Genomic DNA, 16,789 nt, shown 5'->3' with positions numbered 1-16,789 from the left:
CAATCCTCGAAAGTGCTCATCAAACTTTTATTGCCACGTTCCTCCATCACTTGGATGGTGGATGTAAAACGGCGATTTAGCTTGGCCCATCTGTCCAGGACACACTTCTGATTGGAGCTCATTTGGGAGAATGCCTCAGTAGGAGTTTGTCAAAGCTCTGGAATTGCTTCAAAATGGCTGCTTCAAACCCAAATGGCTGGCCTCCTGTTGAATTTTGTGCATGGGTCCTTGAGGCTTTTAGTGTGTCCAGTTACGACAGATATGCCCTCCCCATTTGGTGCGCTTTATTTTTTTTGTCTTTTTTTTTTAGATATATATAATTTTGTCATTCCTTGTAAGGCAGCATTTCCTTCCCAAGTGTTTTGTGTCTTACTGTGTTCCCACCAAGCTAATACTGACTCACTGGATTAATCCGAGATGATCCACTCACAGCGAGTGCGTCAGGTGTGCCAAAAATGTGTGTTTGTGTATGTGCGTGTGTATCCACATATGCTCTTCCATATGCTGCAGACGCACTGTGATGTGAGGATTTGCAACAGGAAGAGGAAGTGTGAGCGTTTCGGGGTCATCGAGCGCCGGGGATGCTTTACGCGCTCTGTTGTTCGCGGGTGTAAATTTGCCGGGGGAACGGAGAGGCGCGCCACACGCCGACCGTGTTAAGACACACACACAGACGAACGATAGTCAATTAATATTGCCAGTCGGTAATCGCACAGCGCGACTAGCAGGCGACACATTGGCACTTCATCTTTTTCTACTTCTTCACGTTAAAGGAAGACAATTTGCCATAATTGGGCTTTGAATCGTGACACATTCTCACTGGCGCCCCCTCGCCTCGCCCTTCCCCCCTCTCATTATTCCGTCCGTTCTGTGCGGCCCAATTTCCATTCGGGCCCGCTTCTCCGGCTCAGCCGTAACATGCTTTTCCACTTGACTCTATTTATGACACGGCCGCCCCTCCTTTCGTCCTCTTACCCTGGCCCGACCCGTATGCAAGATGGCGGCTGTGCCGGATGCACTGGAAAACACGTCGCCCTCGCTTGTGTATGCAACGCTCGATGACTTTTCGCGCACTTGTGCGTGCGTGCACAAGCCCGAGAGCTTAAGGATGATGAATTGCCAAACCTTGGGCTAATGTCCTTGGGGGTCACCAATGGCGTGCCAGGCAAGCTGCCATTGGTCGACTCCACGTGGTGCGGAATTCTAATTGGCCGCTTGTGCTGCGCTTGGCCGCCGTTCTCCGTCTTTGCGGCGTTTGATGAGCGGCAAAGGGGAAAGTCTTGCGTCGGCATGTCATAACTACACTTCTTCAATTCATTTTTCCCATGGTCGATTATTATTTTCTGTTTAGGATGATTTGATCTAAATATCTATATGTAAAATATTTTTAAATTTGTACTTATTTTTAATATTATCTTGAGTATATTTTGTAGTTCAAAATATTTTTAAAAAATACCTTTTTTAGCACGTCAAACGCGAGCATCAGACGCGTGGTTGCAGTTGTTCCCCCAGCGACATGTTGGCGAGAGTGGCTGTCGTAACGGCTCGCGACTCATGTCGCACTGGCGTCCCGCTCCGCGGAAGCTGCAAACCCACACGAGTGATCAAAGCTTGTTTACGCCGCACTATGCTACAATTAGCGCCGTAGCACCGTGTGTGTGTGTGTGTGTGTGTGCGTGTTTAATTCGTCAGTGCAGATTTGCTTGACAATAACAAACATTGGGAGCTTCTTAAAAAATATTTTCCCAGCTTTGTGTGCCTCGGCTAGTTGTGATCAACACCCACCGTTTTGTCACCTCGGAGCAAAACGCGTGGGGGGATAAGGCGACACGGCCCGGGAAATGTACTAATCACTCTCATTATCTTGTCAAATGCAATTTGTCGTCTTTCTTTTTGCAATTTTTTATATCGTAGAGATTAGCACTCAATGAGCAAATGCAAAACAAAAAAAATCTACCGCAGCGTTAGGACTAAAACCACTGGTCTATGTCAAAGAAAAAACAAACATGTAAATAAGTATGGCGGTGATCCTGAGTATTTTTTTTGTCCTCTTCTTTTCGACAGCACGCGAGGAGTACGTGGCCACCTTCAAGGGCTCCGAGTTCTTCTGCTACGACCTGTCGCCCAACCCCATCCAGTCGAGCAGCGACGAGATCACGCTCTCCTTCAAGACGCTGCAGCGCAACGGGCTGATGCTGCACACGGGCAAGTCGGCCGACTACGTCAACCTGGCGCTGAAGAACGGTGCCGTGTCGCTGGTCATCAACCTGGGCTCGGGCGCCTTCGAGGCCCTGGTGGAGCCCGTCAACGGCAAGTTCAACGACAACGCCTGGCACGACGTCAAGGTCACCCGCAACCTCAGACAGGTAAACGCGCAGCCCCGTCGTGCACGCGCTTCCCAACGGCAAACCTCAGCGCTCGCACGGCACCGACCTCCGCCGAGGCTTTTCGGCCGTCGCTTGAATTGATTGTTGAGAACTTTGTCAAGTGTCCGCAATAGGTTTTAAGAATACAATTTATGAAATGTATTTTCATTATGCAATAAGCGGTTCTTGTTATTCAAAGCAAATGCCAAAGATTGCTTCAATCGTGGTGCCTGGTCTACAGCCGGCACCATGCAAAGAAAAAAATGCACCAAAACGAAGCAAAACAATCGAACGAGTCATTTTTCAAAAGGAGAATCGTACCCAGGTCACAGAGTCTTAAGTGTAAATTGAGCCACGCGTCAAGTTGTGACTTCCCATCCATTTTGACTGGCAGCGTTGATGACGCAATCCCAAGCCTCGGTAATTTGCGGTGCAAACCTCCAACATGGTATTTCCACGCACTGTGTATTTGACTTTGGAGCAACACGGTGAGTTCTGCTTGCCGCCGGGCACACGGAGGCCCGACAAAGGGCCGCTAACGCTCACGTCGAAGCTCCGCAAAGTAGTCTGTGCTCCACGCCGCCAATGTGTTGTTAGTTTTCAGCCGTCCTGCAGCTCTCGCAGGTGAGTGCTTCTTCTCATGCAACCGAGTGAGTGAGTGACCACTACTACTAACGTGCTGTGACTACTAACTTGTTACTAACCTGCCAGCAGAACTAACTAACACCATCCATGGAATGATTCATACTACTAACCTGTGCCCTTCTCCTAGCGAAAAGCACTCCTCACCAGAGGGCCTTCTTTTTCGAGCTCCCCCCCCCCCTTTTTTTTTCCTTTCCTCCAATTCCTTCTGTTCACAATTTTTGATTTGCTTTCCTTTCTTCCCCCCTCTCCTACAAAGCACTCAGGCATTGGACACGCTATGGTAAACAAACTCCATTGTTCGGTAGATCCCATTCTAATTGTTTCTTAGTTTGGCTTTTGCCCTCCCCCCGTGTCTTATTTCCTTTTTACAACAGCAAAATAAGTAAGCAATGAAAGGATAAGTGCGGTTGTTAAATTTTTTTTCAAGCTTAAGAAAAAAAAAACAATCTCTTCCTCACCCAGCCCTCGCCCCTCTCTCCAAGACTTTTTTTTTTCGTTATTCCCACTTTTTCGTCCATTACCGGTGTTTTTTCCCCGCCTCATGACATCTGATTGGGTCACGCCTCACCTGCATGCCAGTGTTCCGCCTCCTCCTTTGCATGCACAAAAACCGACTTCCGACTTTGCTTTTTCTTTTACGGCCCAAGAAGTCGGTAGTGCGAACCCCTCGTGGAATCCTTCGGTTTCATAATATACTTCCAGTGAACTTTTGTTCGGAGGGAAGGGGACCTTAACATGCCTGAAATTTCATCCGTTTTCGCAAATATTCTGCAACTACGTATTTGAGGGTATGTCTCCTCTTTCAGAGTCTCTTCCATGAAAGTTCAGGTGCGGGGAAAAAAAAATCAGCTCCCGTCACAGGTCTCAGAATTACACAATTGGATGGACATGTTGACCAGAACAAATTACACAATTTGTACTTTGAGGAGCAAAATTGAAAAGGAAGTATGTCATATTAGGCTTCAAAAGCCATTTTGGGCAAATTCCAGAGCTCATGCTTTGATGAACAGATTGTGCGGTCATGTCAATCACAACCAAAATTTAACAGTGGGACAGTTTAAGTTGAAGCTGCCACTCTTCAAACAAATTTGGCTGAATAGGCTCCGCTTCGAAGCAGGTATCCAAGAAAGACAGGCCAGAGCTAAATCAAATATGGCGTCAAATAGGATTGGCATTGACAAATGGGGTTCAAGGGCCCGTTCAGCGCTGCCTGTATCTTGAATTATTTTTGTTTTTCCGGTCTTCCCAGCTGCAACTGCATGCTTCCCATCACCCCGTCGCCCTCTTTGCGCATGCGGAATGAGCAGCCACGCCGCATGTTTGTGGAATGAGCTGTGACCCATCCAACGCACGTGGGAGTAACTGTGTGTGTAGTAATCCAAACGTGTGTGTTCGTCGTCATCCGAGCTGAAAATAAAATACCCCACCCCCAAGATGGCAAACCTCCCCCACTAACAACATCATCGCAACTAACAACACACTGACGCCATCGCAGCTAACTAACATCATCAACCCTGACCTCGGTACATCGACACTACTGACGAGCACGAAGAAGCCTGCCGACTCGACTAAAACCTTCCACCCTGCGCTGTATACAAACAGTCGGAATACTAACGATGACCTTCAAGTGACCGAATTGGAGCCTGTTGGATGGCAAAGGGGACCGCTCGCGCGTCGAGCGAGGCAGGCTGTTAAAAGTTGTATTGGCGACGGGACAAAGAGCTTTTAATGCAAAGGTGGAGTCTGCGTTTGTCGGGCAATCTTCCATGATTCGTCTTTGTGAAGGCGTCAGGTGACAAAGTGAACCTTGTCGGGGACACGAATATCTGCCAGAGTGCTAAATGGCTTCTCGGCCCCAAGATCAATAATGGTTCCAGTGGTGTTGGTTCAGTCCACTGGCACGTCCTGGTTAACTTGTTGCGACGTTTAGTTTGGTCAGGGGGTGTCTGCCTCAACGGGACTCGCCGTGGTTGGATTGACAGTGAGGAATCCTACTTCTGGCACCGTTTTTCTCACAGAGGAGTTTCGCTGCAGATCGATTAGTCTCTTGGGTTGAGAAAACCTTGACAGTGACAACTAAGAGGCAGGCTAGGCAGATCTTTCCATCAGGGCTAACCATCCTGTTTGGCACCTCACTCTGAGGAGGAGTATTGGTTTGAAAAACCTTGACCGCGACAGCTAAGAGACAGCCACGTCCTGGGTGGGTCGAGGTTGGAACCTTGACCTTTCTTCGTGCCGGCCTTAAAACCAAGGCCAGTAACCTGACCGCAACGCCACCGATCCAAGATATTGTCGCCAGAACTGGCGTGACAGCCCACTCTTATCACACTACCCACACCGGCGACCGCGAGGTTTCCTTCCAACCTGGAAAACCTCACGAAACAACAGACTCACCTCTGACACGGCGCGCTACATGGAATGCAGAAACACACAGGGTTCCCCCGAACCAATCAGGCCATCCTTCCGCCACAATCACATTTGGTTGCCAGAGTAACGGGGGGGTAATTTGGCTGGTCTGCGCCTAGCTAACGGCTAGCTGCGCCTTTGGCTGTGAGTATATAGCGTGTCCTTTCCCTGTGCTTTGTTGTGTAGGTGACCATCTCGGTGGACGGCATCCTGACCACTACAGGCTACACCCAGGAGGACTACACCATGCTGGGCTCCGACGACTTCTTCTACGTGGGTGGGAGCCCCAGCACGGCCGACCTGCCCGGCTCTCCAGTCAGCAACAACTTCATGGGCTGTTTGAAAGAGGTGGGGGAGGTTTTTACGTTGCCAAACTGTCGCCAAGATATCAACGGAGCAAATAAGCAAGATGCTTCATGTCTAATGCGTCTAAAAACAAATGTCTGGATTCACTTTTCAAGCTCTTCAAACCGTGCACGCTACTTAAATGATCTATTTGTATGCTCCTTAGCGGAGTTACATCTTCCATCTGAGCGATTCAGTCTCTGACGATAGCTTCCGCGTCCCTAGACGGGACTAATCCTGTCACAAATCTCTTGGACTTACATCCCTCATGCAGCCGCACGTCGCGTTCGCCGCGAAATTGAAAAATAACTCCTGACGTCCATGTAAAAACATTCTGAGAATTCTCTTTCACCGATTTCCAGTGCTTTTGCGGGTCTTTTGTCTTAGATGAAGTCTGGGCTTTAGTTTTTCCAATTGCATAGCATTCAATCCTGATCCTGAATTAAACAGATTTTCATCAGTGGGTAGTTGTGGCTGGGGAAAAAAAGAAAACAAAGTCCTCTAATGTCCAATGACGATGTTGACTGCATATGGTCACTACCGTGTCAGTTGCTTCTATTTCCTTACCTCATATTTTACAGACATTCTCTTCATCGGGGGAAAAAAAAAAAAAAAAGCATGTCCACAAACAGAGACACTTCCAACTGGCTGATTCTCACCAAAAGTCCCAGACACCTTGCCAACATCAGAGAGAATTGCTGATGTGGACTGTCGTTGAGGGACTCGCTGCCGCATGCTAATTAGCCCGGCAGCGACTCACGTGATTCTGAAACACAACCCGTACTGAAGAGACATAAACACACGCACGCCGAGAGTGTGTCTTTCATTCACTTAGCAAGCGAGCGGCGTAAACAAACGAGGCGACAGATGACGTGCCAAAGAGAGAGCTGGATGTATCCATTAAGATGGATCGCGTTTAAAGCGGGCCTGCGCAGGCACATTTCCATATTTAATATCACCACGTTTGGGGTTGGAGGGTGATTTTTTGCATTTGGGGAAAAAAAAGCTTAATCGTTTACTATGTTTTCTTTAATTTTGTCGACTTGCGTTTGGCTCATTGTGCTTACATATACTCTATATTCATTGTAATACTCACGGTAAATGCATTGCATGGTTTTCTTGAAATTGCTTGACAAATACGTGTCGCGGCAAATGGGTAAGAACGTGTCAAAGGCCTTCAAAGCTGAAGGAGGCGGGTGGAAGGAGGAGCTCCGGGTTAATAAAGCCGAGCCTGTCTTTGCGCTCGTCGCATCAGAATGCTCGGCACAAGCGCCGTCTTCTGCTGCTCCGTCAGAGAGCGTTCTGTGTCAAAGTGCAGCAGGAAGAACACAAACCACCGGCCTGGCTCGCTTCACTCAAAATTGTCACGAGCCAACAATACTTGAAATTCAACGAGACATGTCATGTATTCCCCCACACACTATTTAAAACAGTCCCCAAGTGTGGTTTTCGTTCATCAAAATACACCAGCAAGCCAGAATTGTAGAGTGTCTGAAAAGTGTTCTATTGAAGCAAACCTGCAGGATATACACAAATGTAAGTACTCGTGCTCGCTGTGAAAAAAAGATTTTTTTTAAAAAGCGGTATGGGTGGTATCCTTGAGTTCAAATCCACTTCCTTAGGGGCTCACAAAAGTCTTTTTTTCGGTGGCCGGTTCTGACGCAGGGTGATAACCGGAGAGCACTCCCCGACGAGTGTTTGAAATGACTCCCAAGAAGTTTTTCAAAATAAAAGGTTCCATCTTTTGGGATTCAAAAGTGATTTCATGTTACATCCTTTCTCCTCATACCCCCTTAAGTCTCTCTCTCTTTGTCTCTTTTTTTTTTTTTTTTTTTAAATCCCCCGAAGGTGGTGTACAAGAATAACGATGTGCGGCTTGAGCTGTCTAGACTCGCTAAACAGGGAGACCCAAAGATGAAGGTAGGTAGACTCAGCCACCTGGTCTTATCTTCTTATACAACTGCAGACTTTTCTTTATTGTCCCACGGCAGCTTTAAAAACGCTCTCCTCTGGCTAAATGGAATTATTTCTTGAAATGTTGCCACGGGCGCAACCTGCTGTCGTTTCAATCTAAAAAGGAGACATTTTGCCACTAATAAGCCCATTTTAGAGTGCCGCCCCTTTAGCGATGATTTTTTTTTTCTCTTTTTCAAAGTACATCGAGTGACTGACTGTCATGGCCTTGTATGCGGGAAAGGAGAGACCATTTCTGATGCACTATTTAGCCGTGGACTCTTAATTCCCCCCCCCCCCCCCCCCCCACAGCTGTCTGAGTTTTGTTTTTTCCAATATACATGTAGTTAGTTTTTTAATTTATCTATTGATAAATCTTTGGTAACGTGAACTCTTTCCTAGTTAAATTTTTATTTTTTTTGAGGAATATTTGTTAAGTGCAACAAACAAAAAAAAAGGCCACTCAGCATTGTTCTGTAAACTAAACTATAATTCCCAACCGCCTGTTTGATCGTCTTTCTTCTGTACGACAGAATTAAATACAGACGGAAACATTTTTGCAATATTTATTGGTAGGTTTTTAAACGTAAAATGTAGTTGTCTTCTTTTTGTTTTATTTGCTGAGCAAAAATATTTTTTCTATTTAAGTTTTACGTATTTTGTTTTTGTCTATAATAACCTTGAGTTATCGTATACTATAATATACAGTATAATATACTGTGGAAAATAGCACGCCATTATTATATGGTCTCTCGATATCGCAAATTTTCACTTATCGCGTGTGTGTCTGGAAAGTATCCCCCGCGATAATCAGGGGCTTGATTCTACTCCATCTTTAAAGACTTTCTCCTCTCGCTTAATGGGATTATGTTGTTCAAATGTGGCCGCGAGCCGAACCTGGCGTCGTTTCAATCCCAAAAGGATTGCGTTTTGTTCGCGATAAGCTCGATGTGATGACTCATTACTCCGATCCGCCCCCAGGTGAGCGGCGTGGTTTCCTTCAAGTGCGAGAGTGTGGCCACGCTGGATCCCGTCACCTTCGACACGCCCGAGTCCTTTGTGGCGCTCAGCAAGTGGACGGCCAAGAAGGCGGGCTCCATCTCCTTTGACTTCAGGACCACCGAGCCCAATGGCTTGATGCTCTTCAGCCATGGGAAGCCCCGGCATATGCAGCGCAAGGACCCTCGCACGCCGCCCACCGTTAAGGTGAACGCCAGGAAGATTATTCAATCAGAATAAGCAACAAGTGTTTTTGGTCTTATTTTTTTTTTTACATTTAATTCGGTTCTAATTTGATTCTGTCCCGCTGGCCGTTCAGGTGGATTTCTTTGCCATCGAGATGCTGGACGGCCACTTGTACCTGCTGCTGGACATGGGCTCAGGAACCACCAAAACGAAAGCCATCGACAAGAAGGTCAATGATGGGGAATGGTACCACGTGGACTTTCAGAGGGACGGACGCTCAGGTACTTTCCCGTGTGTCTTATTTCGTTGAACTTGAATAGGCCGAATGTTATTTCGATTTGCCAAATTTGAAATGTTCTAATTTTTCCCCCCAATGGATTACTTGCCAAATTTTATTTTAATTGAATTTGACTTTAGTTGCCTTTTTTGTTTCCCTTCACTGTATTTAGTTGATGCATTGATTTGATGACCCAAATGTATTTGACTTATCTTGTCCTTATTCTACTTTCCCTGCACTAATTCACTGTGCAAACAAATCAAAAAGACGTCCCCCCAGTATCCATAAAGTACTCTCATGCATATCATGTGATAAATGAGGCAAGATGGCAGAATAGATTCGGGGATGGGGGAGGTTGCGGCGGCGCCCGCCTCTCCCTCGCTCGTCTCTTCTAGCGCGTCACTTTTTGGACGGCGCCGTTGGCACGACGGGGCCCGAGCTAAAATTTGTCCGCTTTGCCGCTCCCCTGTGATAAAGGCAATAATCCCGTTTGTCTGCCCGTTGTCTGTTGTCGGAAAACAAACGGCAGCTGATTGAATCCGACACTCCAAACAATCAATATGCACTCGCATTGTTTATGACTTTGTAATTGCAAACGGCGCACTCGCTTTTCTCATCCCGCCCTCGTTACTTCTCAATTGTTAGCGGCGGCCGTGACTAACAATAAACCGGCCATGATTTATTGATGACAAAATGGTGGACGGTGCTCGCTCGCCGCCGCTGCTGATGATGACTCACAGATGAAGGGTGCGCATTTGTGTCACTTGTCGTCCGGAGGACTGCAAAGAGAGAGGCGAGATGATGATGACGACGACGATGATGATGATGATGATGGCGGTGGCGGTGGCTGAAGGTCATTGCGGTGATGTGTGTGCTGCATTCAGGAACCATCTCGGTGAACAGTGTGAGAACGGCGTACACGGCGCCCGGTGACAACGAGATCCTGGACCTGGATGACACGCTTTACCTTGGGGGTCTTCCCGAGGACCGCGCCGGACTCATCTTCCCCACGGAGGTGCGTCAAGATAATTTGGGGAGATACAGATTGAAAAAGACTCCACTCTACTCAGAAGAATTAGTGGATATTAGTGGATATCTTGACTTAACGTACGATTGACACCCCCCCCCCCCCCCCCCCTCCCGCCTGCCTCAGGTGTGGACGGCGCTGTTGAACTATGGCTATGTGGGCTGCATCCGCGACCTGTTCGTGGACGGCCAAAGCAAAGACATCCGGCGGCTGGCCGAGGCCCAGCGTGCGGTGGGCGTGAAGCCGTCGTGCTCCAGGGAGCCGCCCAAGCAGTGCCTGTCCAACCCCTGCCAGCACAACGGCGTCTGCCGCGAGGGATGGAACCGCTACGTCTGCGACTGCTCCGGCACCGGATACTTGGGACGCTCCTGCGAGAGAGGTGAGCCCCAAAAACAAACCCCGCAGCACTTACTAGCCAATCAGAAATGTTGTTGTTGGATAATTGGATTATGTACACATGGAATACAGAATGGCAACATGGGCAAAACCCCAGTACCCATTAAAAAGAAAAGAAATTAAAAAAAATCATTCTTGTCAAGATTGATGAGAAAATGGCGACCCATCTGCAGCAGCCCTTGGTAAAAATAGCTGCGCTTATTTTTATTCGGGGGCATAAAAAGAGCGGCGAGATCGGAGCGAGGGGCCGCAGTAGGTAGGAGCAGCGCAATCGATGCGGCGGCGACCGAGGCGCTGGCTCGGAACCATCTCGACGTGACAGCAGGTGAGGGGACCACGGGAGGGAATCTCGGCAGCGAGATACGAGGGAGCAAAAAAAAAAAAGAAGAGCAATGAATTGAAAGAGGGAACAGCACCGGTGGGACTGATTCAGCCGGAGAGATGGAGTCAGACAAGAAGAAGCGGCGGCGATTGTCGCTGGACTCGAGAGTGTTTCTCATCCCAAGTGTGTGTGTGTGCGTGTGTGTGTGTGTGCGTGTGTGTGTGTGTGAGAGAGAGCGCGCATTGAGGGGTCACTAACTGCTGCGTCGCTGGATTAAAGGAAGCACAGATGGTGAAGCAGATGGAGAGCGTGATTGGCCGTGTTTACGCCTTCTACCTGTGGTTTCTTCCTCCCTTTTTTCTTTTTTTTTTTTACATCCTCCATCGCTCCCTCCCTCGTCCTCCTCTGCCGCTCTTTGTTCCACCCCCTCTCTTCTTAAACGAAACACCGCCACCGATGTTTACTTTCCAAAGAGCGGACATGTTTCCCGTCACTGCTTCCTCTTTGAAAGATGATTGGACGCCGTGATCCGGCACCGGCCTTTACAGGCAGTGTGAAAGGGGTGCAAAATTGCACAGTTGACTTGGCGAATTGATGCGATGTTTGTGTGCCGTCCCTACGGAGCAATGCATCAAAAACGCTGGCGTTTATCGGTGCTTCTCATCCTGCAGTGGTGCCTTGAAAAAAAACAACATATCAGAATCACATAATCAAATTGAATAATCAAGAATTGAACATTGGGTGCGCCACCATAAATTAATTGCCGCTCCTCTTGGCGTGTGCCACTTGGCCACCGAGTGGGGCCAGTATAATAAAATCATGCAAACACAAATGAACCGATAGGGAGTGATGATTTGATATACTTTGAGCCAAAGTGTGAAGTCAGGACACAGACGTGCGTGGCTCTTCGTCCTCGTCCGATGGTCTCTGTGGTAACAAAAGCGAAGCAACCGTAATCAAAGTGGATATTACATTGCCAGTCAAAGCCAATAGTGGCGACCAACAGGATGTGCTGCTCTTCCTTTCTCCACCGCTTTTCACGCGAAACCACCACCTTCATCTTCTTCTTGGTCCTCGTCTTCTTCTTGCCTCAGCGTTAATGAGGCTTCATTTGCATTTTAACTAACAGCTTCCGCCTCCCTCACTTAACTAAACCCTCCTCTGTTCACACATAAATTTGCTCACTTCTTCTGACACACACACACGAACACTTTCTCCCTCCCTCCTCTCATCAGTATGCATGAGCCTCCCTCTCTTCCTGTTCTGTTGTTTTTGCCTTGGCTCCTGCCGTCTCCCGCGGAAACAGGAAGAGCGAAGGGGGTAGAAAGCAAAGTAGGAATGGAGAGAGAGAGAGCGAAAGAGCCATCGCAGAGGGAAACAAAGAAATGGAGAGAGCGTGTTTAGCCTCGTATGTAATTGTCCAATAACGAACGTTGCCTCCGAGGTAAACAGTTTAGAAGCTGAGGATTGGCCCCAGCAGGTAGCGCGGGTGAGGACATGATGATATGCGAATGAGTATGCAAACGAGTGCGCAGATGGGATCACCTGAGCTTGTTTCACGGTGGCCGCGGGCTTCGGGCTGCCAGCGTTTCTCTGCCACCGCCGCATATTCTGATGCAACCTGATCACCGAAAGCCGGCAGCTAGCCGATGCTATTTTTAGCCGGGTGGGGTGTCGATTCAGCCATGCTATCTGTTGTGGCAGCCTTTTCTATATTATTGAGAGTAGTTTCTCGAGGAGAATGCGTACAGAGCGCCAACATGCAATTGTGTCATTCGGAGTTTGAAAACGACCTGAAGCAATAAGCTGCACGCCCCCCCCCCCCTCCCTTTTTTTTCCTTTTTTTTTTCGAATGTTCATGCGATTGTAAGAAGCCAAAAATCACGATTTGATTTTGATCGATTGCCCTGCCCGGGCGCAGCGAGCCGCATCCGTGCCCTCCACGGCTGACTCTCACGCTCTGCCTCCGCCTCTCCTCCGTCACCCGCAGACGCTACCATCCTGTCGTACGACGGCAGCAAGTTTATGAAGGTGCAGCTGCCCATGGCCATGCATACGGAGGCGGAGGACGTGTCGCTGCGCTTCCGCTCCCAGCGGGCCTACGGCGTTCTCATGGCAACCACTTCCCGCAACTCGGCCGACACCCTGCGCCTGGAGCTGGACGGCGGCCGCGTGCGCCTCACCGTCAACCTAGGTACTCGCACGCACGCCTCCTCCTCGCAATTACCATCCAGGGAAATCCGTGTCTCCGACTGGGATGTCGTTACATGTTCAGTAATCAGACGCTGTTCAATATGAATGCTGCCAATGACAATGAGTCTTCAAATTCATTTGCAGCAGTCATGGGTCTGATGTCACAGTGGAACCACCTCATTTATCTTGGAATTTTCGGTCCGATTTTCACTATGGCAAACATGCAATTCGTGTCGTGAGCCACATGCTGCTTCAGCAAGGCCAAAGGCATGATCTGTTTTGTTTTGTTTTTTGTAATGCGCTGTTCTGGTAACTTTTAATGGTCCCACTGTATGTTTGAAATTCCACTAAGGCCAACAAAGGTTAGTTGTGGTGTTTTCTTTGTTCGTTTTTGTTTTGTAATAATGTTGAACAGAGGGTCCGAGCTTCAAGCTGCACTCTCTGCTTACTGCCAGTGGACCTGTGCATCCCCCAGCAACACAAACACAACAATTTGACCACATCGCAATTCACAAAACGAAGCTGGGGTACACACATAGCGACATTGCACACGAGACCAGGAAATAAAAAAAAGGTCTTCCAAATGTGGCATACTGGAGATAACCCCCACAGCATACCACACACGATCATGTCAGCCGTTGTTGCGAGACTGACCGGTGAGAGGCAGCGTGATGCCAGTGGGCAACAATGAAGAGTAAAAGAAGAAATGGATGCTTGTCATTTTTATTGTGGCGAGTGACTTGAGACAAGATACTCAAAGCTTCTTGATTGGAAAATGCTCCAGTGATCCCGATGGTCGGTCTGTGTGTACCCCTCTTAGCAAAACACGTCTCATAGTGGGGCACATGTGTGGGTCTCTGGTTGTCTGCAGCCACGTCTTCTCTGTGGTTGACGCCACGCGACACATCGAGTAACAAAAAGGGACGGGGGAAAAAAAAACCAAACAAACGAATCAATCCAACAAATGAGTCGATTTGTTGTACGACTCCGGCCCGGGCGGCGACGACACGGGCGCGAGACTTTCTGTGTGGCCGGCCGTCCTGTCGGGTCGTCGCCCGAGCCCGAGATTTGCAAGGCGCTGGCGGTGTGTCGACGTGTGCGTCCCCAGGGCGTGGAGCCCGCGTGCGCGCATGTGCGGCATTAACCCTCTGCTCTGCTCTCCCTCCAGACTGTATCAGGATAAACTGTACCGCCAGTAAGTCAGCCTCCATCTCACATAACCACCTTCTCATCCTCTTTTTCTTCCTCTTCCCAATGTGTGTTCACTCATCTGAAAGCAATCTGTCATTCAAAGAGTGTGTATGTGTGTGTATGTGTGCCCGGCCTGCATTGGTCATCTGGATATTCCGGCAATTTCCCAGTGGGGCCCGTCTTTTAAATGCGCTTTAAAATCGGCAAATAAAACCCATTTGCAACATGTAAATCTATTAATGCTTTTTGTTGTGGTTGTTGTTGTCGCTAAGAGTGTCACTAAGTCACACGTGCGTGTGTGTGTGCTAGTCGGCCATTTTAGCGCAGTGAGGGACTGTTGGAATGAAAGCTTGAGTTAATGAGCTAACGTGCCAGTACAGCACGTGAGTTAATGAAAAATATGTGCCTGCATCTCCACGGTGGGGCGGGGGGGCTTTTATTTGTTTGCGGCCACATGAGGGATGTTAGGGTGCGTGCGTGCGTGTGTTTGGCGCTTGCGACTTTCCCGTCATGCTGCTGCAAGTGCAGTCGAATCCCAGATGAAATTGAATTCCCTGGCGTGGCGTTTGTGTCTGTCACGACCACAGAGTGAGGAAGACAGGGCGGGGGGAGGGGGGGAGACGAATGCTCCATGACGGCAACGAGGCGGTGAAATGGACGACCGCAGTTGCCATAGAAACGGCGCTAGGTAGCCACACTGCCCTGCATCCAATCTCTGACGGACAAATTTTAGACACGCTAATCTTCAGTCAGCACCTGTGCCACACTTTCTTTTTGTGATGTAGTTTGGAAAGAGTTTTTTTTCTGAGACTAAAGTTCAAATTTTATGAAAATTATTTGGTATTATCAGGAGAAAAAAAAACATTTTTTCAAATCAGAATGAAGGCAAAATTTTACACTAATTTACTGAAGATCAAGTTGTACTATGAGTGGGCAAACGCTCTTTTGATGAACAGAAAGATGTTATTTCACAAGACCGGCCATGCTGGCGCAACGCACCACCCCCCAAAAAATGTGTGCGAGCCTGTGCCTGTGTGCACGTGTTTGTGTATTTCTGGGTGTGCTCTCCCCAGCTTGACACAGATCACTGCATCTCCCTCAATCGTTTTTTCCCATAATGCATTGCAAGAACCAAAAAAAAGCACCCACGTTGGCGCATGTGTGCGCGCAGGCACACACACACACACACACGTCCGCGATCATATTGACTGTCTCTCAATCTCGCACGGTGTAGCGCAGTGATCCATGCTAACTGGATGAGATGCTCATGCCTGGAGCACAGCTGAGTCTCCTCCGGTGAACGAGCTGCACAGCACTACACAACGCCGCGCAGCGCGACACAACACCACACATTCGTTTTGCAGCGAGCGGAAATGGGCAACACAATCTCGTTAATTGCGTTTCTGTGTTTTGCACTTTCACTCGCCACCTGTGTTCTGTACGTGAGATTGATTGTGTGTGTGTGTGTGCGCGCGCGTGTGTCTGTTGCGGTTTGTTTGCGATGCTTGACATTTCTAGCAGCCGATTGGGTTGTGGTCCCCCGGCCCTCCTCGCCTATTGAAATCAGAAGTTGTTTCATAAAATTCATAGCATATTGGCACCTGTGGCGAAAAACTACATTGTCCACAATTTTTACTTCAATTAGTAAGTGCTCTTTCATGAGCATAAATATATAATATTGCGAGGTTTTTAATTGTATTGTCATTGCACGTTTGTGTTTTCGAACACATTTTTATGGAAAATTGCAAGACGTGCCAAGTTTTGTGCCCGGTATGGCGTACTCAACTGTTTGGTACTTGTACTCGGCCTTCGCAAGTGGTACATGTGAGGATCCCTACCACGGTGTTACGTGTGTGTATGCATGAATGATAGTTAACATTTTCCGCAGCAGGATGGGTTGAGGTCAGTTTACTTCTCGCCCGCCTCCCCTGTCATTACCGCCCATAGGTCAGCATCGGCAGACTCAATCCAACCACCGAGGCTTAAAGGGGAGGGGGAGGGCAGAAGCGCATGTCGGCGGGGTTTCGGGGGTGGCTTGTGGTGGGCGCGCTCCGCTGTCGAGCTTTGGCGGGTGGGGATGGCGCGACTTGAGGCTGTCAACTGCGCAGCGGACGAAGGCAGATTGGGAGCTGGCGTGGGCGCCTCAACACCAAGGAGAGGTCCGCGGTCGATGCGCTGTATGTGTGCGTGTGCGTCTAGTGCCACCATCAGCTTGGTTGGAGTACTACACTAGAAAAGACATGGGGGCGTTGGGTGTAAATATATATATTTTTAAAAGCAATGTTGTTTAAATACTTTTTTTTGAAGGAAATGAGAAAATGAAGAATCTCGTATGGCATGAATATTGTGATGGTACAAGAAATTTTTTTTTTTCGGACATCGTGGGCTTAATTTAACAAGAATGGGTGGTAATATGAGAAAATACAATGGCTATTATTTTATGAGCATAACCAAGACATTTTGGCACAGTTGCTCCACCACGT

At 48.4% G+C, this 16,789-nt stretch overlaps 1 protein-coding gene across 6 annotated transcripts in view; it reads left to right on the top strand.

The window, feature by feature from the left end:
• LOC147190136 (neurexin-1a) overlaps positions 1 to 16,789 on the top strand; it is a 53,742-nt gene that overhangs the window by 22,410 nt on the left and 14,543 nt on the right. For 5 of the 6 annotated variants that reach the window (XM_086139058.1, XM_086139056.1, XM_086139060.1 and 2 more), the window contains 10 exons: positions 2,065 to 2,366; positions 3,268 to 3,291; positions 5,604 to 5,765; positions 7,611 to 7,682; positions 8,697 to 8,921; positions 9,034 to 9,181; positions 10,062 to 10,192; positions 10,331 to 10,583; positions 12,913 to 13,116; positions 14,284 to 14,310. In XM_086139058.1, the coding sequence (XP_085995184.1) occupies positions 2,065 to 2,366; positions 3,268 to 3,291; positions 5,604 to 5,765; positions 7,611 to 7,682; positions 8,697 to 8,921; positions 9,034 to 9,181; positions 10,062 to 10,192; positions 10,331 to 10,583; positions 12,913 to 13,116; positions 14,284 to 14,310 (1,548 nt within the window). The remainder of the gene's footprint in view (positions 1 to 2,064; positions 2,367 to 3,267; positions 3,292 to 5,603; positions 5,766 to 7,610; positions 7,683 to 8,696; positions 8,922 to 9,033; positions 9,182 to 10,061; positions 10,193 to 10,330; positions 10,584 to 12,912; positions 13,117 to 14,283; positions 14,311 to 16,789) is intronic. The other variant, XM_086139057.1, reaches the window with a different exon arrangement.

The sequence above is a fragment of the Hippocampus guttulatus genome, chromosome 19 (genome assembly GCF_054856545.1).
Source record: "Hippocampus guttulatus isolate MCC_2025c chromosome 19, RoL_Hgut_1.0, whole genome shotgun sequence".
In the NCBI taxonomy this organism is placed as follows: domain Eukaryota; kingdom Metazoa; phylum Chordata; class Actinopteri; order Syngnathiformes; family Syngnathidae; genus Hippocampus; species Hippocampus guttulatus.
The sequence above is the reverse complement of the archived record's forward strand: the minus strand, read 5'-3'. Positions and strand labels throughout refer to the sequence as shown.